Here is a 24,567-nt window from a genome sequence, read left to right on the forward strand (position 1 = left end):
TATAGACATTACATGCAGATGAAAAGGATTGACAGACCAGTTTCTCTCTCTCCAGGTCCCTCCTGTAACGGTCCTGGAGCTCAGTTTGGGTCTGAAGGCGTCTTTTTTCTTCTTCTGCTGCGTTAGCTGCTGCCTCCTCCAGAGCCTGCCAAAAGAGCAACAGACAAGCCAAAAATGAAATTTTTTAATTTTCCTTTTTTTGCAGAGTGGATTAAAGCAGTATGTGAAATCACACATTTCACACCCTTGTAGTGTCAGGTTAAAGAGACTGTTTGGTGGTGTTACTTTTACATACACTAAAATATCACACTCTAGTCAGGGATATAACCAGGGCTTAGAAAAGCTACACTTCTCAATAAATTAAAGTCCTAGAGTCGTAAAACAGCCAAAAAAAACAAAAACAAAAAACAAAACAAAAACAAAAGCCTGGAATTTTGAAGACTGTAAAGGGCTTCACTCTTCCTGCTTTTGCAAAAGCAACTACATATATGAAAATTTGACATGTGTGCTGTGGGTATATAATAAAGACATAAAACAAGATAAAGCGTGGACTTAATCCTTTATTGGAATTAAAATAACACGAGGCAAAAGTTACGTACTATTAACTGGCTTTACCTTCGATTCGCTCCTCGTACCTTAACCAATCATCAGTCATCATTCTTAAGGAGTCATGCTACAGTCCAACTCGACACACTGGGGGAATGATACCAATCTGGCAACATGTCCAGTGTTTTCAAAGAAAAAGCCATCTAGAGCGCACGTGTTGTTTGTGTTTTGGCGTCCTCATAGCAATGGCCGTAATTGTAATACTTAATTTATACAGTTTCATCATCAAGTGCCATCATTTTGAGACATATTGCCAAGTGAAGTCTAGTTGAGGAGATAAATTTTGCAGTAAAGGTTAGGGACTGGCTAAAAACCAACCAGAACTGTAGCTCTTCTAATTTAATTTCCCTTCTAAAGCCTGGTAATTATATCTATTAAGTTTTATTTTGTTTTAAGCATCTAGTAGTTTTATGAAACTGCTGTGCAGACAAAAGGTTAGCCAAGGATGAGAACTGAAAAGTAGTAACACATATATAGTATGCAGCACATCAGTTTCATGCTCCATTTTGAAACTGGCGAACTACATCATAACTTTTAAATAAACTTGAAATTAAAAAGCAGTTTCTCTATACTCTAAAAACCACAGAATGAAAAAAGGAAAACAAACAACGAAACTGGTGTGAGGGGGAAGTTTCAGCAAAGACCTGTCAGGGGGGGGATTGCTGCATGTTTAATTTTAGTTGTGTGGTTTATAACAGACTAACAGACATGAATGCGCTGCCTCTGAATAGGTATGCAAATGTAACACCAGCAGCGCTCTATGAAGGCAAATTGAGCATGAAGTAATACACACTGAAATCATTTGTACTGCAGAGTTCAGACTTCTTGGAATAACAAATGTTTTACCATTGCAGTTGCATTTTATTTTGGGTTTTTTTTTTTTTTTGTTAAAGTAAAAGAAGAAGAAGACTACTAGTCATTCTCTCATGACCTTCCACGTTTATCTGGGTCGATGTAACCATTACAGTTACAGCAACTGTACTGCTTTTGTCTCACACACACACACACACACACACCCTAGTCATTGCAGACTCTACATGGTTAATCAATGCACCCCGACTCTGCTATGGATCCATGTTATTGCTGATTGCTAAAATCTCAATTTAATAACAAAGAAACAAAAACCAATTGAAATAGACCAACACAATGGAGATGGCACTGTGCTACAGTGCTAATTTAAAACACAAGTAATATAAACACAAAATGTGAAAACTGTTGCCTGCCAGTGCTGCCGCTCAGCATCCTATTAGATTCAAACATGGTATCAACATGAAAATCTTACACTGCCTAGTTCTCGATCGTTATCGCGTTCACAGAGTTGGGGGTCCACACTACCTGTGAGGCCAGTTAATGACAATACCCATCAGGATTTTATGGCTGATAAATAATCAGGATTTCAGACAGTGGTAAGCATGCTAGCCAGTTACTTCACATACTGGTATCATATTTGACCATTTTTAAACTATGGTAAATGGCCTGTATTTGTATAGCGCTTTTACTAGTCCCTAAGGACCCCAAAGTGCTTTACGCATCCAGTCATCCACACATTCACACACTGGTGATGGCAAGCTACATTGTAGCCACAGCCACCCTGGGGCGCACTGACAGAGGCGAGGCTGCCGGACACTGGCGCCACCGGGCCCTCTGACCACCACCAGTAGGCAACGGGTGAAGTGTCTTGCCCAAGGACACAACGACCGAGACTGTCCAAGCCGGGGCTCGAACCGGCAACCTTCCGATTACAAGGCGAACTCCCAACTCTTGAGCCACAATCGCCCGCTATGAAAACATGAAGATCAAAAAAATTTTATATAGCACCAATTTAAAAAAAAGCTGCCTCATGGCACTTTCTAGGATACAATGCCAACAATATTAGAAAGAACCATCACCAGGCCCTCTATCAGCAAGTAATGGGCAACAGTGGGAAGGAAAAACTCCCTTTAAAAATAGGAGGAAACCTTTCAGCACCACCAACCTCAGGGAGGGGCAGCTATCTGCCACAGCCGGTTGTGAATAAAGGGAAATTCAGTTTAGCCGTTTGTGAAACACACCCAGCAAACAAGTGTGACGAGGCTTGATTTGCACTTTCTCACCATGAGTCTCCTTTTAGATTTAGAAGAGGGAATGTTGAGTGCACGCTACAGGTTTTGTTGCTTGTTTCAAGACTTTTCCCTCATTTAACTTTCTGAATGACAAAGTTATAAAATACAACACAAGTTGCTGTCAATGTGGAATTGCAGGCGACTGTTGAAACAGGACATTTGATAAAATGTTATCAGGAGCATAAGTAGGTTTGGTGCTTCTAGATGTTTCTAGAGGTCCCCGAATTTATTACAAAATGTAGCAGCAGCAGTTTCATTAACTCCATTTTCATTTCCATCCATTTAATTAAATTGCCTAATTTCATTATCTTGCCAGGATGTAACAACACTTGATATTTCTGGGTTTTGTTTTTTGTTTTTTTTAAATAAAGACAAATCTTCCCCGTATGTTGTAATCGAAACGCAATCAAAATTTAGTTCCAAGAAGAAATTGACCATAATTGCAATTTACCTGATATATAAAGACAACATCCCAAAAAGTTGATTCTGTTCATCTGGACGCAGCGTTTTCAGTGGGAGAAATGTTTCATCATTCATCCAAGTGACTTCTTCAGTCTCAGCTGACTGCAGGTTTCCCCAAACTTATAAAAAGTACCTTTGCACAATGACTGAAACTAGCACCACTGAAGGAACAATGGCCTGGGAGGTTGGTTTCTTGATCATTAATATGCAAATTGTCATGACCACTGATCAGAGACCACTGATCAGTGTGAATGGTACCACGAGTACCATTCGCAGAGAGTTGGGGAATGTCTGCAATTACAGCGTACACTATGTCAGTCTGTTTGTGTCGCAGGACCCAATCCTTGGAGTGGACCAATTTTTGGTGCAGTGTGTTTTGGGGTTTAAAAACCACAGAGATGTGGGAGTTTTCACTTAGGCAGCGGTTGTCCTTCTCTCCTGGAGCGTTCTTTTGGCGCCTTCCCAGCTTTGACAAATGTCCGGCTGGGATAACCACATTTACTCAGGACCTTCTCGATATGATGTTCTTCTGCTTCCCTGGCCTCTGTATGTCATCAGGATGCTACAGTCACAGTTTGTGCTCCAGTGGATGATGAGAGTCAAACCTGTTTATAAGGTTGGGGAAACCTGCAGTCAGCTGAGAGTGAAGAAGTTACTTGGATGAGTAACGAAACTCTTTCTTCAAGTCAAGCCAGCTCTAAAAACTTTATATGGTCAGCTTTTGTATTTATAAAAGAAGCAAAGGTTCAAAAATACTAGAATAATACTAACTAAAAAAAAAAATACATTTAAAGCTTCAACCTAGCCTATATACTCCAAGGTTAAACTTTTATAATTGCTGCCATTGTTTTTGTTCTACAATCATTTAAATACATTGTGAAGCGTATAAATGGCAACTAGGGATGGGTACCGGTGTCCGGTGCCATGATGGCACCGGTTCTGACATAAACGGTAGTAACCAGACCAAAAAGCAGCGCACATTTCGGTGCTTTATTTCGGTGCTTTTTTTTCCTGAGCTGTGATACACTTTAGATTCTAGCCAACCATTTTACGTTTCCGAGGATAGTAGGCGGGTCCAGGTACGTACGTTCTTTTAGAGCAGAGCTACAGATTAAAAATGTCCAAGGCGAAGCGGTCAGAAGTCTGGCTGTACTTCACAGCAAAATATGCAACCTCAGCAGCCTGCAACAAGTGCTTTAAGCTGATACTGTGATACTGTCAAAGGAGGTAACACCTCGAATCCGATGAAACACCTGGCGACGCATAGCGGTTTTTTTTAAAGCCGAGAAATGCGCCGTATTTGATAGCTTGCTGCGAGACCTCACACTGTGCACATCTACTGCGGGTGTGGTGCCTGTTATCGGACCCGGAGTTAGCAACATCCCCCAAGAACCCGAAGAGGAGAGTCCTGGCCCGTAGCCCTGCCAGTGTAGCAGAAATGATGACGGATGATGATGGCAGCAGCCGTTCTTCTCTGCGTGAGTAGCTTAATGTTGTTCGTGTGTAATTTACGTTGAGTAGGCTAACCACGTTATTACATTAATGCAGTAAGGTGAACTAGCAGACATCATCGTAGCTACATGCAGCTGTCCTCTTGTTTGATGGCAGATACTCCCTTCACCCTGGCCAAAAAGGCTAAAATGACCAAAGAAAAAGTGGAAAACAGGTAAACATGAGAGGTTTTGGATAAAGTTTGTGCTTTTTCCATTGTTTAAGCACTGCTTCCAGCCAAGAGTGATACCATATATGCCCCATAGCTGCAGAAAAGGCTAACATTGTTATCTTTTTACAAAAACCAGCTGAACATGAGAGGTTTTTGGACCAATTTTGTGTTCTCCATTCTTTAAGCACCGGTTTGAGCACCGGCACCGTTTCAAAAGTACCGGTTTGGCACCGATATCGGATAAAACCTAAACGATACCCATCCCTAATGGCAACACAGTCTTGTGCGAACTGTGTGTAGCTGTTTTTGGCCTCTTGGCATCTCACTGACCTATGAGGAATGTGACACCAACAATACTAGAATATACAAACAATTTATGAAAACGCATTTTTAAGTTTGCCAGCTGTTGGTGTAGAGTGTGGGTTTGTTTCGAGACAAAACTGAACGTAACAGGGAAAAACATTTGGGTAAATTAAACTGTGCTGGTGGTTGATCAATAACCTCTTTTTGCTTCACCCCTGATGTGAACTGTCTGCAGACTGTCACAATGCTCCTCTTATAGCAGCAGTGTGTGAGAATGTCTACTGTATGCCTGTGTGTGGCTACACATGTTTGTGTTCATTGTTAATTCATGAAGCTAACTATGCGAGTTGTACACTTACACCTCAATGGTAGATTGTTGTGAGTTTAGAGGTCGCTGTTCCAGACAAAGAACTCTTGTCCTGTTCTTCAGTCTGTTAGACGAGCGCAGCGTGAACCAGGCTGACTGCAACTTAGCTTTACTCACAATGCTGGCTGCAACCCCCCCGGTCCTACACTGAACTGAAAACCTAACCACTGATACGTGGTCAATGCGGTGATTTAAGTTTAACTAAACAATACCATTCTCAGAAGATTTATCTGACCCCTTGAGTCAGATAAGAGGCCTTTTTTAATTATTTGTAGCCCATCTGCTCTGCAATGATGTTTTTTTCCTATAACAAAAATCACAAAATCAAACAGTTGAGAGACTATTTCATAACATTTGCCCACATTGCAGAAGGACAGTACAAACAAACAGATTTCTCACGGATGACTAACAGCAATGACAAAAATACTTAACCACGACAATATTGAAGATGGCACTTCCTGTTATTTCTCAGAATTAGCAGAGAGCAGCCACTAATTATCAGCATTTGAAAAAGACAAATGAAATTGCAGAAATCAGCAGTGTTGGTAGCAGCAGAGAGAGTGAGGTTTAGCAGGAGGATTTTCTGGAGCAACATGTTTAATGGCTGCTGCACCCCCTGCCCCCACATTGCTCTTTCAATCCACATTCCTTCATTTGCAGGAAGTGATGGACTATTTATTAGTCAGAGACTGCAGGGTGGAGCGGGTCTATTGTTGGCATTCATGAGCTGGCAGCAAGTTTCAGTGGTAACGAGGGTTTTTAGTTGACCTACTTCAAATAGTTGCATGAGACGCGTGTGTAACCCTGCAGTGTGCGACACAAAAATACACTGTCACTTCTAAAAGTGCGCAAGATAATGATTATTGAATGATTATTTTAAGTTGTGATGCAATCTTAGAGGAATGTTGCTGGATTGGTTTTGACACTTAATTTAGACAATGACAGCCGTGATGACATACCTGACTGAAAACTGTGGTTCCTTCTTGGCCACAAACCGCCTTCGCAACACTGGTTAAGCAAGATGCAATCCCAACATTATACCATAATAGTTAGAGACATCTTGGTACTTCTAAGTTGCTGTATCTGTGCCAGTCGGCTCTATCCGTTTAGTTTTATCACTTCACAGTGCAGTGGGTGGCCACAGAGAGAGGTGGCAGGCTGCTGACCATAGCCAGTATATGTCTATGGTCTGGGGGGGAGAGATTTATGAAAACAGTTATAGTTGTAACCAGACTGGACCATTTTGTTAGCTCCATTACCATCCATCCAGTTTTTGCTAGTATCTAAGGCCAGGTCACACAGAAGCAGCAGTCTAAGAAGAGAAGCCCAAACCCCCTTCTCCCCAGCCACCTCCAACGCATCTGTGGGAAAACTGAGGCAATCCCAGGTCAGCTGAGAAATAATCTCCCCAGCGTGTCCTTGGTCTACACCAGGGCTTCCTCTTGACAGGACATGCCTGGAACACCTTATCAAGGAAACATCCTACACTTACACCTGAACCACTTCAACTGACTTTTTTCAGTGTGCAAAAGTGGCGGCTGTTTGAGTCCGTCTCGAATGACTTAACTCCTCACCTCAGCTCTGAGCAAGAAGCCAGCCTCTGCAGGAAGCTCGTTTTCACAGCTAGTATCCACAAGCTCGTTCTTTTGATCACTACCCCACAGTTTGCAACCACAGATGAAGCTAGGAGTACATCAACACTTGGCTATGCCTGTTCATAAAAAATGATGACCGTAATCAATTACAGAGGGCAGCCCTGGCAGAGTTCAACACCCACTAGGGCTCACATCCTGCAACGCAGACCAACTTCTCACTGTGGTCGTACAGGGACCGAATCGCTCATAAAAACAAACCAAATAAACCATACATCCAAAGAACCTCAAAAAAAACCATCCACTGAGGCTTAAAGGTGTGATTGCTTTGAAAGTAGCTAGGCCCATCAGAGGCCTTCTTTCTTTGGGCTTCCCCCCTCCACAAGCTCTCAAAAGTCAGTTTGACGCAAGCAAGCAGAAGTCAGCTCCGACAGCAGAGCCGTCTGCAAGAGCATAAATTAGCTACAGCTAAGCAGAGTCTCGCTCGCCTGCATGATGGCTCCTTTGTGCACTTGGCTGTCGAGTTCTATTTGCATAAATGGCAACAAATTATTTGCTGTCTTTTGACAGAAATATAATTCCATAAAAGGCAAGGCAGGCAGAACATTGTTTTCAGATACTTTAGGCACTTTCCCAAAATTAGTGCCACATAGTTTGCACCTTCCTGTGGAGACCGTCTGAAAAAATGGAGGACAGGCTTGCAGCTTTAACACTGCAAATTCTTCACACATACAGTTGAGCCCTGAACATTTCTAAGACTTCTCTGACATTAATGTGAGAACACAAATTAGCTGGTCTTTAACCACCAGTGTGCTGTAACATTGTGTGAATAGTTCGACAGTGAGGTGCAGTTGCTCCAGTGCACTTTATGCTGGAAGAGGAATGCCTCCCATCCTTCCTCATTCTTTAATCTGAGACTGCAGAGCTGTGCTTTGAGGAGTGCCGTTTTCAAACATACAAGTTCAGAACTTCAGTGAGGGAAATCCCTCAGGTTTGTCTCGCTCACTAAAGAATGCACAGACGTTTTTTTCTGCTCCATTCATAATCTTATTTAAACATCCTGGTGTTCGTCTGTGATCCAACAGATGCACCTCCAGCCTTATATGCAGACGTTTCTCTCGTTATAACCTCAGTAACCACATCTCCCTTATGTGCACTTCCTATTTTCAAGAAGTTCTCAAGAGAAAGGCTGTTTTAATTACTGTTATTACTGCCTGCCCAACCGTCGGGCTGTTATCTGATAAGCTCTCTCTTCTTTTTTTCCATTTTAACAAAGGAAAATAAACTTTTATTTTTATTTTTAGCTCAGAGGATGAAAGTCGGTGGCTTCACTTTACATGGTGTTTCTAATGTCTGAGGATCACATGTTGATCTTGTACTATATGTACAGTTTGCACTTATTATAGCTTTTTGTCTCTAAATGATGCACACTCACTCAGTTTTTCCCATGAAGATATGCACCTCTGTCTCACATGACCACAAAGATCGACTTCCCTGTTTCAATACAAACAGCATAGTGAAGATGGCCAAGAGCTGCTTTAAGCCTCTCGTTTTTTCCTCCCCCGCTTTGCTTTTGTGATTTTATCTGTTATATTTTTGACAATCTCTGCATCTTTCACTTCTGTTCATTTTCATCTTTGAGATGCTACGAAACAGAAGTGATAGTGAGGCAGATTTTTTCTGACCAGACTGGATCCACGGGGGACTATTGACTGTGTGAGTTTCATCTCCTACCTTCCTCATATTTTCCAGTTCATGCTGCTTGGCCTCATTGGCTATCTGTAGCTCCCTCATCCTCAGCTCCAGTTCTTCCTGTTCAGCCTGCTGTTTCAGCCGCAGCTCTCTGCGCTTCTGTCGAGCCTCGCGGTGCGGCGCTGGTCTGCCCTGACGCAGCAGAGTCACGCAGTTCTGAACAGCTGAGACATGGATATCACACAAAAAAAATCTTTAGTTTTAGAGCTTCCCGTTTCATGTTTTGGTTTTTCCAAGCCCCTCTATGAATTGCCACTTTCTTCCTGGAGGACAGTTTTGCATGCCAGCGTGATCCCAGCAGCTATGTTGTCAGGGGCAATTCAACCCTGGAAGGATCACTCAAGGCAAACTGGTCCTGGGAGAAATGTCACAGTAAGGAGGCTGAGCTTTAACCTATGGGGTCTGGCTGGGCACAGTCTGAAAGCACTACATGGGCTTGCTCTCTTGTGGGACCACCACTAACATTAGGGGATATGAGAGTTTGGTGTTTTGTGGATCAGGCCGCAGTCATGGTTGGATGCCCTCTCTGTCCAAACCACAGATGACAAATCTAGCTTTAGGAACATGGAATATCACCTCTTTGGGCAGGAAGGCACCTGAGCCAGTGTGAGGGGTTGGGAAGTACTGCTAGAGATAGTTGGGCTTGTCTCAATACACAGCCTGGGCTCTTTACTACTCTGGAGTTGCCATTGCTCAAAGGCAATCGTCAGGCAGTCAGGTTTAGGTATATGCATGGGATGACTGAAGGTGCCCCTTCCGGGGACTCCATTGTCCCCTTCAGGCAACTTGAATTGTCAAGAAGATTAGTGACGACACAATCTGGGGATATGCGAATGGGAGGGACCACCTGAGCCATGGTTTGCTTGTCCATAATGACCATCGTGTTTGAACATACAATTCACGATGTTCATATTTGCACTTGGCCCCAGGACACCCTAAGTCACAGGTCGATGATTGATTCTGTAATCATTTCATCAGACCTGCAGCTACATGTCCTGGGTATTCTCATAAAGAGAGAAATTCAGCTGTTACTGAGGTTACACTGAATAGTGAGAGAGAAAAAAAAGAGATGGCTGAAACAAGCAGTGGACATGAGCTTCCTCCAAAGGGTGGCTGGAGACTCCCTTAGGGACTGTAGTTGTTCAGTCATCCGAACAACTACAGCAGGCTCCTGGATACCTTGTAGGTCAGGTGTTTTGAGCAGAACAAAGTTTTTCTTTAACTGTGTCGAACTAACAGAGGTTTATTTGCAGTAGAAGTAGTGAACAACTAATTTACTGTTTATTAACAATGAGGCAGACAGCAGAAAACTATTATCGAACTACTATCGAGCAGCTTCGATAGAACTCACCTTGGATCCACTCCTGCTTCTTCTTCTTGTCTGATGCACTGATTTCAAAGCTTTTTTGTGATGACTTGATGAGAAAGAGGCACTTCTTTCCCTCTTTATCTTGTAAATGCTGCAAAGAAAACAGAATTTACAAGCTGACAATACACAGACAAAAAACAATAACATACTTTTTTTTTTTTCTAAACAGTTCTCTGGTCTTTTATTTCTTATGTGCATAGGGAATTAATCTCTGCGTTTCACATGTTTATATTCTCTTCCGCTGCTGTTCTCATAGAAATCAAGGCCGGGAAGCTGAAACAGAGTTTTACTACAGACAGCAGGCTCTTGCCTCCACACTGCAGTTTCCATCCAACAGGACATCTCCTTTCTTTTCAGCCAAGTCTTCACCAACATAGTATGAGATTGTGTTTGGCTTCAGCACAAACCAGCGCTCCGTCCAGTTCTTTCTCTTGTGCCCTTTCTTCATCATATAGCCCTGCAGTAAGACAGAATACTTAGTGGCTTAAATAACATTCACATCCTCCTAACAGCAAGCTTCATTATAAATCAATAATTAACACTTTATGAACTGAAATTTCATTATTTGACACCATTTTTAATCAATGATTTGCATTTGTGGTTAGAATTTAATCTGTGATTGTTTTCAAAATGCTTGGTCCCAAACAGCGTTTTTCTTTTTTTTCCTTTTTTTTAAAAAAACAGTTTTAGTTTTTAGCAGAATTAATCGAAATATCGAAAAACTTCCGCATTTTTGGGGCCTTTTTTCTACTGTGAACTAAGACATTTAGAGGGATTTTGACATTTTCATTGCCAGGTGCTAAATGTGCCGTTTAATTTAGTGTGAAATCTATGACTCCTATCATTTAAAGTGGTATATGCTTCACAGTTATTACAGTAGGCTGCATCGGCACTCTTTGAAATCAGAGTAAGATGACAGAGCTTTGCGATGAAGACTGTACCATCAGTCTGTGCTGATGTGCTGCCCACCTGTTTGAGCACGTCGAGAATGAGTTCCTGGTAGACTTCACCGATTCCCATTGAGAGCGTCTGATGGTCCATGCCCTTACTGAAGTGACCCGACCCAACTAGGCTGATGAGCTCCCATGCATTCAGACACTGCTGCTTCGAGTTCAGCTGCAGCTTATAGTCCTCGAAGCGCTCCTCCACCCAGCTTCCCCCCATCGCCTCTGTCAACTTACGCAAGAAGTACTCAATCTGTACATGCAGACATGCACGCACACACACACACACCATCAAAAGCACAGCTGTTCATTTACAATAAAGGATAACTTTCACCATTTCTGCATTTTTCCCACAATTCATCCTTACATGACTGCAGCAGCAAAATGTGCATTTCTTTTGCAAACAATCTTCCTGTGTTTGAGTTCTGATGTTTTTCCTACACAACAATAAATCTTCCAGCATTTGTAAAAGAACAGGAAGCTCGAAACTTCCTTTTCTGCTCTTGAGCAACGGACTTTTTCCACTGGCTACTAAGTGACACAGTGAAGGGACACGTACAATATCATATGCTGCAAATAAAACAGACTACAGATGAATAAAAGGCTGTTCACGCCAGTGCTTCCCCTTTTAGTAAGCACTTTGAAAAGAAATGCTCCAGTCTAAAATGTAAGATGTTTACTGTCTCTCTTGAAAAAACAACAACAAACAAACAAACAAACAAACAAACAAAACCTTAATGTGATTCCTGAACTAGTCAATGGCATCCTTACAGGTTAGCGTCTTACTGTGTAGCTTCTGAAGCACTTTTGATGCAAAGACAGCTCACACAGACGTTTGTGGTCAGTGCTGTGGTTTTATGACTGCAGGGTCCAAGGCAGGGCTTTTGCCAGAAAAGTGGTTAAGCTAATTATGTGGCATAGATGGCATCCCAAAGCTGCGTCTTTACACACAATTGGTGTGGTCTCAATTTTTTCTAAATCTAATTTAGCTTCTTCAGTTTCTTTCGATGTTGCTTTACTCCATGTTAAGTTGGAGATGTGAACAAAAAAACGACACCTAGAACTCACCCAGAATTTGTCTGTTCCTTTCTAGAGCCATCTGGTGTTTACATGAATTGTTTTCTTTTAATGTCACTTTTCTTACATCCAGACCACAGGCGTCAAAGTCATTTTACTTCATGAGCCACATACCTGTGAATGAGATCTCAAGTAGGACGGAGCGGTAAAACAACTGCAAAGTGCTTTTGTTTTAATGTACACAAGGCTTTCTAAAAGTATTCATATTTAATTTAACATCTATTTACGCAACACATCAACAGCCTTGGGTACTTATATGTGCACTAAAGAGCACTTCAAAGTGGATCTGCAAAAGTACAAAACCCAGTAATGTCACGTTTTTCAATTTAATGATTTAATCAGTAAATCTAACCAACCCTCTATGACACCAACTGAGGGAAGAGCCACGAAAAAAACAAAAAAAAACAGGGCGTACTACAACACAACAGCATCCCATGTTTTCTGACCTCCTCAGTGACGATGATCAGGGGGTATCTGTCTTCAGACAGGAAGTTGAAGATGCACCAGATCTTGAAGGCGTCATCATTACAGATCTTCAGCTCATTCTGCTCCAGGTTCTTCCTATACGACAACGTCCAGCACATTTTGTTGAAGTCCTGACGGTTAAAGTTATCCTTCACCTGTGGCACAACAGAAACATCATCAGGTTATGTTCCACACCAAAGGAGAACAGTCTGCTTTTCCAGATGCTCACATTTTTTTTTTAAAGCTGACGTTTCAAACCACAGAGCATAGATATTATACATATGGGATATATCCATTTATCAAATCCATAATACACAACTTTAATAACGTACAACATGCGTTTCATCTACTAGCACATGCCCATGCTAGTTAGTCCAGGGTGGCTAGGCAAAATGATGTCATTAGGGTATCTAAGATGTACATGTGTGCAGGAGTGTTCGGAAAGACAGATTGTGTATTACAGTACGATGCACACAGAAACTGAGAAGGGACAAAAAGAAAAAGTGCCTCTAGGGTTTAAATTCCAGAGCCAAATGGGAGGAAAGTTCTTAAAAAGGTCTAGTCAGTGGTGTGGAGGGGATGTTTTCTTTGAGCCAGTGAACAGTAGCATCTCCATGGAGACTACCGGCTGGCTGAGTGCGCAGTCATTTGGATGAGAAGCACATCTTGTCCTGCTGGCAGTCGCCCCACAAATCCAACCACCAGCAAATGATCCCAAAACATCTTCCAACGTTTGCCGTAATTAGAAACCAGTCAACCCTGTAACTGGATTCATCAACTATTATATCTACAGTCCATGAATCCTGCTCAAAACCATGGTTACGGCACCTGCAGTGGCCATCACACAGTTTTTAGAAACACTGGTCTAAGGTGGCAGTCAGGACATTCAGTAGCACTTCATATTGCTGTTGAACACTCAGCCTTTAACACAGTACAAACTTTAGTGGAACTACCACCCATTTTCATCTCCAGATTTTTTATTTTTATTCTGAGTAGCTTTGCATTATTCTCCATTTAAAATAATCCTCGATTTTCTTACACTAAGCCTTAGTGGAGACCCCCAGTTAACTGGCTAACAAATCATTTAGCTCCTTCCCCTATAATAGACGTCTTTATTTTAAAGACGACTGTTCAAATAGGTTTGTAGCTTTTGTGGGCACAACTTAGCTGACCATAGTAAGGATATCCTCTATGACATCATACAGAGGCAAGGGTGTTGGGGGGAGGGATGTGTGAAACCAAGTGTGTACAAATCTGGAGACTGAGCTTACAAAGGCATTATTTGTCATTTGCTGACCTCATTACTTGAAAAATTTTCCCCCCTCAGCTTATCATCTCAGAGAGGCGGCCTGGTGTTTACTCATAGCCTGTGTTTTTAGGGTTAGGAGAACTGAGCTCTTCAGGGAAGGAACACCTAAAAGTATCACCTCCAGCTGAACTCTCCAGAATGTGCTTTGCAGTCCCCTTTACAGAGCTGCGTGGGAAGTCACTCCTTTTTCCTCTGTGTAAATGTGGGCAAGACTAACGCTTTCAGAGGGAGGGGCTCAGCCACACTAACATGCACAACGCTAAAATAAGCAAGTAGTTATTTACAAAGCAAATAGCTTCTGAGCTTGTGCGTTTTATCAAATGCTTCATTAAAATGTCCTTTTTTCACAGGCAACATACAGAACAGTGAGTTTGTGAAGTATGTTCACATGATAATAAACCTTTGACTTGTGTGCTGCTTCAGCTAGTCCCGAACCTGAATCCATTTTCCATGCTGTGACAGAGAGAGACAAACATCCAGCTTGAAAGCCTGAACGGTTTCAAGATCTGATGTAACCTGCTATTGTGCTCATTTAGGTTGAGTGCCTGTGTAGAAACCTGTCTTAGATGTTAAAGCGATAGTACTTCCTCAACTTTTGAGAGTCACCCTGAAGCATTGCTTTACTCAACACTGCAAACTAGCACTAAACGTCAATTAATTTTGACGTCTAAATGAAGTAAAACACTTTTTTTTAAATTCACAAAAAACAAAAACAAACATTCCTGTAGTGTATTACTCTTTTCTCTGTGCGTCTTTGTTCTAAATCAGCGGTCCCCAACCCCCGGGCCTTGGACTGCACCGGTCCGTGAGTCGTTTGGTACCAGGCTGCGAGAGTTGAGGCTCGGGTGTGAAATGTATAGTTTTCAGGGTTTTTATTGGTTTTCGGCGTTATTTTGTTATCGTTTTTATCGTTAACTCTGTTTTCCTGGGTCTTTTCACGTGTGTTATGAATAAATCTTATTTTTTCAGTACCGGTACTAGTTTTATTTTGTTGTATTTATCCGCGACACCTTAAAGGCCGGTCCGTGAAAATATTGTCGGGCATAAACCGGTCCGTGGCACAAAAAAGGTTGGGGAGCGCTGTACTAAATTATTATTTTAAAACAAGAAGCACTCAGACAGCACAAACTTCAGCAAATTCAACTCACCCCCTAGTCTCTGTATTTATCACTTTGGCCTTCAGCTCAATCTATTGACCTTGATGGAAAGATCAGAGGTCAAATGTGACATATTTTAAATCTTTATAAAGTCATCGCAAACATGACTCCACACACCTACAAAGATTTATCAGAATTTGTTCAAACTTCTCCAGCTACTGTGTTTACAGAAACACGACAGCCAAACTTCTCTTTAATTGGCCTCGGCACCGTCACCTCTCCCATCAGAGATAGCCAATCTCAATGACATCATTCAGAGCCTTTTCAAGCCAAGACAGAAGAAAATGCAAAAATAAAAAAAAAAGAGAGATAATAAAAATGTATTTCATGTACCTTAGCAGCGATAAATTAAGTGTGTATTCAATAATAAATAAGCAAAATAGATATCCTCATTTACTTTAGCTATGCAGATTAAATGTGGGTTTGCCTACCAGTAACTTATCAGTCATGCTGATTCTCAGATGGTACAAATGTGTATTGAATATTTGTTGCTGTTGGGAGCTTTCTGGAGATTACTGAAGTTGGTTCTGGCAGTAAGTCTGACTCAAAAACAACATATTCTGCTGTTGTTATAAATAAGGACGTGTCTCTCATGATGATGTGTTCAGGTAGCTGAATGTGTTCGCATCATGTTTGTGGTTCTGAATGCTTAATCACTCTGCAGCAACACAACATGCGAGGATAGGGTAAAGGGGAAGTCGTGAAAGCAGGATTTGTTACGAAAGAGCTCGTCTTGTTTTCGTTTTGTTCTTAGCTCGCTGGTTCTCGCTGTCTTTTCTCCTCCTCCCCTTCAAGATCCCTCTCGGTCTTTTCCCTTCAACAGTGAGATCCTTGTCAGCAAATCGCCCCCTCCTCTCCACTGCCACATGTTCATTAGGATTCAGGATCTAAACTTCAACCTTATCTCACACCGAAACAACACAACACAGAAATGTAACAAGTGGCGTCAGACTAGAATAAACTGGAAGACAAAAAGAAAATCTTGTTACCAGTTCAACCGGACTGTCTGCTTTTTAAAAATCACAGACTTCAGTGGAATGAGAATCACACCAGTGACAGGAGCAGCTGAATGTTCAACACGGTATGATGTGATATGAAAGCATTTGAAAAGGGGGAAGTAGTAACAAAGTGCTTTTTTAATGGTCCACAGCACAAAACAGGTGCTGTTAGGATGGTTCATCACCAACATCTGGCATCAACATCCTCATTTCTTTAAAAAAAAAAGCGTAATAAATATACATAAATCTAAACAAGGACTGCTGAGGCTCTCATTAGCAGATAACTAAAGGTGAATATTGCGATACAACTATGAAAGCATCCTCCAGTTACTGTAGCCAAATCTTCCTCTCCATGTCTTTTGTGGTTAGTGTGAATTCGAATGACAAAGTTCACCAAAACTGAACTATAAGACTGACATTATTTACATACACAACTGTGTTAAATAAATAAACATTTGAGCATTTCTGATGAAAAGGAAAAAAAATTAGATATAGGCCCCTCAACTTGGGCAAAATTCAAGGAATTCTTATTTTATTTGTAAAGTTCCTAAACAGAAAAACCAGCCCATTAAGCTCTTAACCCTTAACAGAACAGTCCATGTTCTGTGCATGAATGCATTTTAAATTTCTGTTTTCCCTATTAAATGTGATGTTTCAGAAGAATGGATTTCAAATTAAGATAATCGCTTTAAGGCATGTTAGCACAAAAGTCTTACTGCCAATCTGCTGCAGCTCAGCGAGGAAACACTGTGCCTTACAAACCCACCCAATCAGTCTCAGACTGGTGAAACCTCAATTAGCTTCAACGCATTTTTACATGAAGTGAGGACTCAGGATTTTGTCCTCCATCTTTCCTAACAGCAGAGAACTATTGCAACATGAAGACTCACCACAGCGGTCAACACTTTCAGTGACTGTGTGTGTCAAAATTCTTGACTTGGAACAATCAACTTAAGTAATCTCTGTTTGTAACACAAGCACACACACACACACACACACGTTTCTATGTAGTGCAACATGCTATCACACAACAAAGTGTGCGGCCCTGAGCTTCGACATCATCATCACTTTTCTGCTACATCAGTAGTGGTAAGTGTTTCAGGGTCATGGTACAGAGTTCAACAATCTCATCACACCAACACACGTCTCTGTGCTCTTATAAAAGAAAATGTTAGAGGTCTGCCTTTTATTTGCTTCTGCACTATACGGGTGAGGATAATGTACAGACTGCCTCCATCTGCACTTCCTGTCTGCTGTACAAAGGCACAAACACACACGCAGTTTAAAGTTTTTCCTGACTAGCAACTGTGTTCACTTGTAAAATAAGATACTTGCTCTCCTGGGTTTTGGGTTTCTGACACACACACACACACACACACACACACCACAACACACACACACACACACACACACACACACACACACACACACACACACAACCACACCCACACACCACAACACCACACACACACACACAACACACACACACACACACACACACACACACACACACACTTTCTGTGTGACAGGGTGGAGTTTACCTTACAGTGAGTGCAAGTTGAATGCTTTGAACACCACCCCAATCCAATGCATGGGTGGGATGTGTGTCAGTGGTGTGGAAAATCGGGTTGTTTGTTGTTGTTGTTGTTGGTGTGTGGTGTGTGTGTGTGTGTTGGGTGTAGTGTGTGTGTCTTCCTCAAACTAAATCCAGCATTTAGTTTCTTTAAAGAAAATGTGGTTAGAAATTTTCAGCACCAATCACGAGCACGTCTTAACTACACAACACGTATGTCAAGTATGTCTGTTTGTCCAGAAAGAAATCATTTAAGCAGCTTTATCACAAATCACTTCAGACATAAAACAGTCAGAAATGTGCACTGCCACAGAGACAACGAAGAGGATAAACAAATACAAACAGCCTCTCTAAACTAGTGTTAATCCAAGCTTTCTATATATTGAAGCTCCAGCTGAACCAACTGGTCTGCTGGAAATAGTCAAGTCATTTTAAGGGCAAAACAAAAGATTTTTCAATACGCCAGTGGAGAAATGTATACAGGTAGAAAAAGTATTTTATATTCATTGATCAGTTAATTAACAGATCAATTTAATAAAGTGTCACAATGCTCCTCTGAGACCATTGACGGAGCGTCTGTGGAGAGAGTGAGCAGCACCAAGTTCTTGGGTGTGCACATCACAGAGGATCTCTCCTGGACGTACAACACCACAGCACTGGCCAAGAAATCACAGCAGCGTCTCTTCTTTCTCCGCAAACTAAGAAGAGCAGGAGCACCAGCCCCCATCATGTACACTTTCTACAGAGGCACCATCGAGAGCATCCTGTCGAGCTGCATCACTGTGTGGTTTGGAGCCTGCAATGCGTCCTGTCATAGAACCCTCCAACGCATAGTGAGAGCTGCAGAGAGGATCATTGGTGTCTCTCTCCCCTCCCTCCAGGACATTTACAGCACCCGTCTCACTAAAAAAGCCCTTTGCATAGCGGCTGATCCCACGCACCCAATGCAAAGCTTCTTCAAGCTGCTGCCGTCGGGGAGGAGACTGCGGAGTCTCCAGGCCAGGACCAGCAGACTGAAGGACAGCTTCATCCATCAGGCTGTCAGGAAGCTTAACTCCCTCCCGATTCTGCCCCCTCTCCCCTCTTCTCCTCCATGGTCTCACTGAACTCTGTCACACACACACACACACACACACACACTCTCTGGCCTGCACCAGTTACCAGTCACTTTATGGAGCATTGGACTGCCATTACCTCATAAGACTTTGTTGTTACACTATCTCTTACCGCATACTACTAAATCTCCATTTGCACTATTTGCCTATTTGCACTACTATGCCTCCTTACTTGAATATTGTATATTGCATAGCTTTTTTTTTGTTATACGTAAAATTGTATTGTATTTATTTAAATTTTTACTTTTTAATTATTTTATTTGCATTTTTTAATCACTAGGGTTTGAGAGTAACGAAATTTCTATTCTCTGTATGTCCTGTACATGTGGCAGAATTGACAAATAAAGTTGACTTGACTTGACTTGAAGTTAGCAGTGAGCACAGTCTATCAGGTAGCCAATCAGAACTCATATTTTTACAAGTATCTATTTTTTTCTTACATCTTTAAAATGACTGAAATGGAAGTTGTAAAACAAACAAGCAAACAAACCAACAATAATCAAAATGCCACACTAAACTACTGGAAAATATAAAAAAATAAAATAAAAATCAGCAAAATTCAAGAATAAGAAGTCTTAAACCCTTCATTAAGACAGAGTTTAAGAACCTTTTTAAATCATGGCAATAGCCACTTAGCACAGATGTTATACAAGAATTCCAAACATTCAGAAGGAATTCCACTAGAGCTCACTGCTGCTCATGACATGACTAAATAAGCATTTTCTCTTGTCATGATGTCCAGCTATGCAATCACAAACGCTCCATTCATCCCGTGACCCCGTTATTACATCATCACAAAGGTCTGATGTTCAATAAATGGTTTTGTGCCGCCGTCTCGGAGCAATACAATGATGGATGGACACAGAGGGTGACACCAGCACAATGTAGCTAATACACTGTGTCCATCAATGGACCTTTGTAGTGCACGATTAAATATGACTAATAAATAACCTTTAAACATGATCAAAAAAACAAAAACAAAAAAAAACAAGGTTTCTGCAAGAGAAAGTTTGTGAACCCTTTGGTCACAGTGGGTTCCAATCTTAGATCAAGTGACAGATAAATAGCTTTAAGTCTTTATCTAACACAGTGTAATCAGTCACAATGCAGGCTGGGAAAAGTATGCCAGCTCTTGGATTAGTAACTAAAAAAAAAAAACACATTTAGCTTCAACACCCTCTATAAGATAAGTAGCTGCTTATGACACATACACCACAATGATGAGAATTTGGGAACATTACTCCCAAAACGTGGTTTTTAATGCAATTATATTGGCGTGTTTGTACAAAATGTCAGCCCATGCCACAGCACCTCAGTAGCATTAAGATCAAGACTCCAAAAGCTACCTGTGATCAGGTTTAAAAAGTATTCAGAGATGCACAAAGTCTACTTAATGAAAAAGTCTCCTCATATCAAGAAAGACCAGTCGGTATGAATCATATCTTGATCACAACTTTCTCAGTTTCATGTCTAAATGCCCCATGTTCAAACATCTACCGTAAGACAAAATGTCTACGAAATCAAAAGCTGCTACATCCCATAGCAGAGGATATCTTATAAAGATTACACAAAGACGTTAAACTACAGCAAAGACTTGCAGAAATCTGAATCTGTGCCCATTCTGTTGAGTATGAAGCAAATACTGATTGAGAATGGTTCTGCAAACACTGCACATGTCAACTGTTAAGCATGGTGGAGGAAGCACTGAGGTTTGACACTAGTTTGCTATGTGAAGGCCCGGATGCTAAAAATGGACCCGATTTATATAGTTTTTCTGGTCTTCTCAACCAGTCATTCAGTGCTTTAACTCGACACATACAGCACTCTCTCAGACACCCGATGATGTTTCACAGTTGGTGGCGTAATTATGGATTGGAGAAAATTTACAGAACAATATCAGGTCAGCTGTTAAAATAAGTTAGGATGATGCAAGAAAACAAGAAATTGAAATAACTGCTTGAGAGAAAAGAACATGGATTTCAAAAAGAATTGGCTACTTTGAAGATAATTCTGATTTTATTTGTCTAGAATTGTGATTGAGAGGAGCATCACACCACTATTTATGAGTGGCCCATACAGGCAGCTTTTGCAGCCCTGACGAAGACTCGGGACTGTTGCTCTCAGGGACAAACAATCAGCAACTATAACATGACTCCAATCTCCTGCCTTAGTAGAAAATAGATAAAACGCCCACAAAGTACTTGTTATGGCTGGTCAAGCCTCTGAACAGCCTTCAGCTAATGTATCATTTTCAAAGCAAAGTCATGAAGAGTTGTAGCGCAGACTGATAATTTGCCATTATTATTTCCTCTATAACAATGGCACTTATTGTTTGTCAGTGTGTTGACACTGAAAAAGACAGCGCCCTAGATATAATAAACACCACTTTACTATCCTAGGCTGACAAAGTGTGACTGAATGTGCTTACACAGCTGACTGACCTTATCCAGAATGAACTTGTTCAGGTAAGGCATGTATCCCTGGTTGGAGACAGGACCCTCGTCATCATCTTTGAAGTGCTCCTCCAGAGCCACCGGGTCATGGGGAATGTTCATGACTGTACATAAGTTGTGGGACAGCACCTGAAATCAGAGGTGAAAACAATACTTACTAGTTATTATAACGATCGATTGATATGTTTAAGTCAATTTCAGCTAATAGTTATGAGTTACATTCCATTTAAGCCAGGTCTTGGCCGTTTCTACCTTTGCTCCCTGCAGTTACATTTCTTGAGAAATGCACTTGAGGTTACATGAAAGGTCACAGCGTAGGGTTAAAGTCGTAGGTTACAGTCGACATTTACAAAATAAAACAAAATGTAAATAATGTTCCCTGTCATACAAAGGCCCCTGCCCAGAATTCCTTTTGACGACTCGCAGCCGTGTGGGGTTGCACATGTGGACATGTCAGCAGTAATTGGAGAACAAGTGTGGCACAACCAAGAGAACCACAAAGGAAGGGGTTTCACCATTTTCAACAGACGTGGAGCGTCTTAAAGCTGCATTGCATTTTTTTCTCCTTTTTTAGGCCACAGTTGTGTAGAAACTAGTCTAACTCTTGTGCAAGTAGCAACAGGGACATTCCCAGGATAATAATAAAAAAGAGGGGGACCAGATCAGAATATTTAAAGTAAGTATACTACAGACAACTAATGTTGAAGACACGGTGTGCACGTATGCAGCCCTGTGCCCTGGTACCAATGACAATGCAGTTATTATGCATTATCATCGATGCAATAGCTGTACAAGAATTTAAAGACGGTTTTGTTTTGAGTAACTATTTCAGACAGTCGCCAAGCAAATGTAGGTAGTTCTGATGTGCGTTTGGGATCACTGTCCTGTTGGAACATCCAACTGTCTCCAAGTTTCAACCATCTACTGTTGATTTGAGGTAAAGTTGAAGAATATGAAGGTAGCCCTCCGTCATCATTTCATCCACTTTGTGCAATGTACCAGTATCACTGGCAGCACAACAGCCCTTGCTTGACATTCATGTCCGTGTTCTTAGTTTTGACAGAGTCACCTTTACTCCTCCAAACATACTTCTCGTGATTGTGACCAGACACCTCAGTATTCGTCATGTCTCATATAAAACCTTTCTCCAGGAGGCATTTGGCTTGTCCGTGTGGACAGCTGCAAATTTCAGTGGCACTTGAATGTGTCAAATTTGAAGTAGTCTTGGTCAGCACCCTCTTAGTCAATGAAGATGTAAAAGTCACTTCACTGTAGGCAGAATAACTTGTACTTGCGTGGAGTTGTTTGAAGGGATGATCTTGGAATCTGCAGTTGTTTAGAAATGGCTCCAAAAAGACCTTCCCAGCTTGAGTAAATCTACTGTTCTCCTTCTTAGATCTTCACTGCGCAATTTTATTGTTCGGAGTATTAGTCAGTCAACTGAGCTCTGTCAAACAATATTTTCTATTCCAGCAAAGATAAACTACCAGTTGTAGTGAATGGTGATGACTAATGAAAAGTTTACCCCCTTGGTTTTGCCATGTTAAAACCCACTGTATAACCTTCAGCTCCACTTATTAAATAGAAATACTTAAACGACAACAACAAGTACTTGAGCTACATTCAGCCATTGTTCCTATTCATGCTCTCATCCAATGGTGTTTGGCACTGTTAGATAACCAAAGACTATAATCTCTGAATCACTAAAGTAGTGTAGTGGTTGGCACCTCACAGCAAGATGATTCTGGGTTTGAATCCATCGGCTGGAGGCTTTCTGTGTGGAGTCTGCATGTTCTCCCTGCGTTTGCCTGGGTTCTCTCCATGTACCCCGGGTTCCTCACCCTTCCACAGTCCAAAGACATGCATGTTGGGTTCACTGGCAATTCCACATTGACTGCAGGATTGAATAGGTGTCTGTCTGTGTCAGCCCTGTGACAGACTGGCACTGTCCAGGGTGTACCCTGCCCCTCACCCTATGAGAACTGTGTTAGAACCCGACCCTGAATGGATAAGGAGAACAAGATGGATGGCCGGTACATTGGCAATAGAGGGTGGGAACCCAGGAGGGGCCTATGCCGTCCCATGCCCTTTCTCTTTGCACTTACCCCAGAGTAGCAGCGACCATTTTCACTTTGGTTTGATGCTCCTGAAGTGAAAAGTGTTTTTGTTTTTTCCATCCGTTCCTGAACAATGTTTGGCTGGCATAGGAGTGTGAGTGCGTGTTGTTTACATACATGGAGGTATCTCCAGGAAATTTGTACTCATATAAAAATAGCTTCTACTTGGCTGTGTTTTCAAGTGGATTCTTCCAGTGATGAGAGGTGTATGCAGATCTTTTGAATAACTTTACTTTCATCTGCGTTAAAGCCTCCTTTTCAAACATCTGTTGGCTCTACTTGTTCTGTGGTGGTTTTTAGTGTGGGATTCTCCTTTAATCGATGTGCAAACTGTCAACAGGTGCGTCTCAGCTGATGCTGCCTAACAGAAGTGTGTGCGTTTGTTTTTTTCCACGCAAATCAGAATAGGAAGAAACGGGTTCACTATTTCGAAAAAAGCCAAAGATCCTAAAAGTTAAAACCTCCAGCGGCCAAACGAAACTCAAAACCATCAAGGAAAGCAGCTTACCTTCAGCTGAGATTTAGAGACTTTCCCGCTTTTGTCCACATCCAGAGCTGTGAAGGCGTGCCAAATGGACTTTAAAAGTTCATCCCGCAAGGCCATATCGGTGGAATATACCTCGTCTTCTTCTCCTGTACTTTTCCCCTCTTACTTCTCTCCTCTCCGGCTGCGTGTGTGTCACTCTTACTCTCTTGCTGTGTGAACTGTCTCTCTTCTGCTGTTGGACACGACGGGGAAAGGTCACGTGACCCGCCGTCAACTGCTGCGTGCTTGGCATCGTGATGAAGAACTGCAGCACCGCTCAGCGAGAGGAGCGCACACACATCAGGCACGAGTGTGTGTCACTGACGCTCTGTGCGGAGGGTATGTGAGGACTTTGTGGGTAAAAAAAACATTATTTATTTTTTACGTAAAAAATGACACATAATAGGTGTTTGAAACTACCTATGTTTCTGTTCTGTGTCCTGTGTACTGTTTGTTTGTATACGTGTCTTTTTGGCTGCTGTTACAACCAAATTTCCCCTTGTGGGACAATTAAAGGATTATTCTATTCTATTCTATTCTATTCTACCTTGCTAAAAAAAAAAAAGAGAAAGTCGTTAACATATAAATATATGGAAAACCTAAACTGCCAGCTCAAA

The 24,567-nt window shown here is 41.6% G+C and overlaps 1 protein-coding gene across 1 annotated transcript in view; it reads right to left on the minus strand.

Annotated features, from left to right (window-relative positions):
* The window catches only part of swap70b (switching B cell complex subunit SWAP70b), a 35,997-nt gene extending 11,845 nt beyond the window's left edge, over positions 1-24,152 (minus strand). Inside the window, exons 1-8 of the mRNA XM_005935581.3 lie at positions 23,933-24,152; positions 21,296-21,436; positions 12,684-12,857; positions 11,186-11,413; positions 10,527-10,673; positions 10,199-10,307; positions 8,830-9,011; positions 38-145 (exon numbers count right to left, since the gene is read on the minus strand). Of these exons, the coding sequence (XP_005935643.1) occupies positions 38-145; positions 8,830-9,011; positions 10,199-10,307; positions 10,527-10,673; positions 11,186-11,413; positions 12,684-12,857; positions 21,296-21,436; positions 23,933-24,028 (1,185 nt within the window). The 5' untranslated portion in view covers positions 24,029-24,152. The remainder of the gene's footprint in view (positions 1-37; positions 146-8,829; positions 9,012-10,198; positions 10,308-10,526; positions 10,674-11,185; positions 11,414-12,683; positions 12,858-21,295; positions 21,437-23,932) is intronic.
* Between the last annotated feature and the right edge of the window lie 415 nt (positions 24,153-24,567).

This window comes from Haplochromis burtoni, unplaced genomic scaffold, assembly GCF_018398535.1.
Source record: "Haplochromis burtoni strain Fernald_Lab_line unplaced genomic scaffold, NCSU_Asbu1 Contig_197, whole genome shotgun sequence".
Lineage (NCBI taxonomy): Eukaryota > Metazoa > Chordata > Actinopteri > Cichliformes > Cichlidae > Haplochromis > Haplochromis burtoni.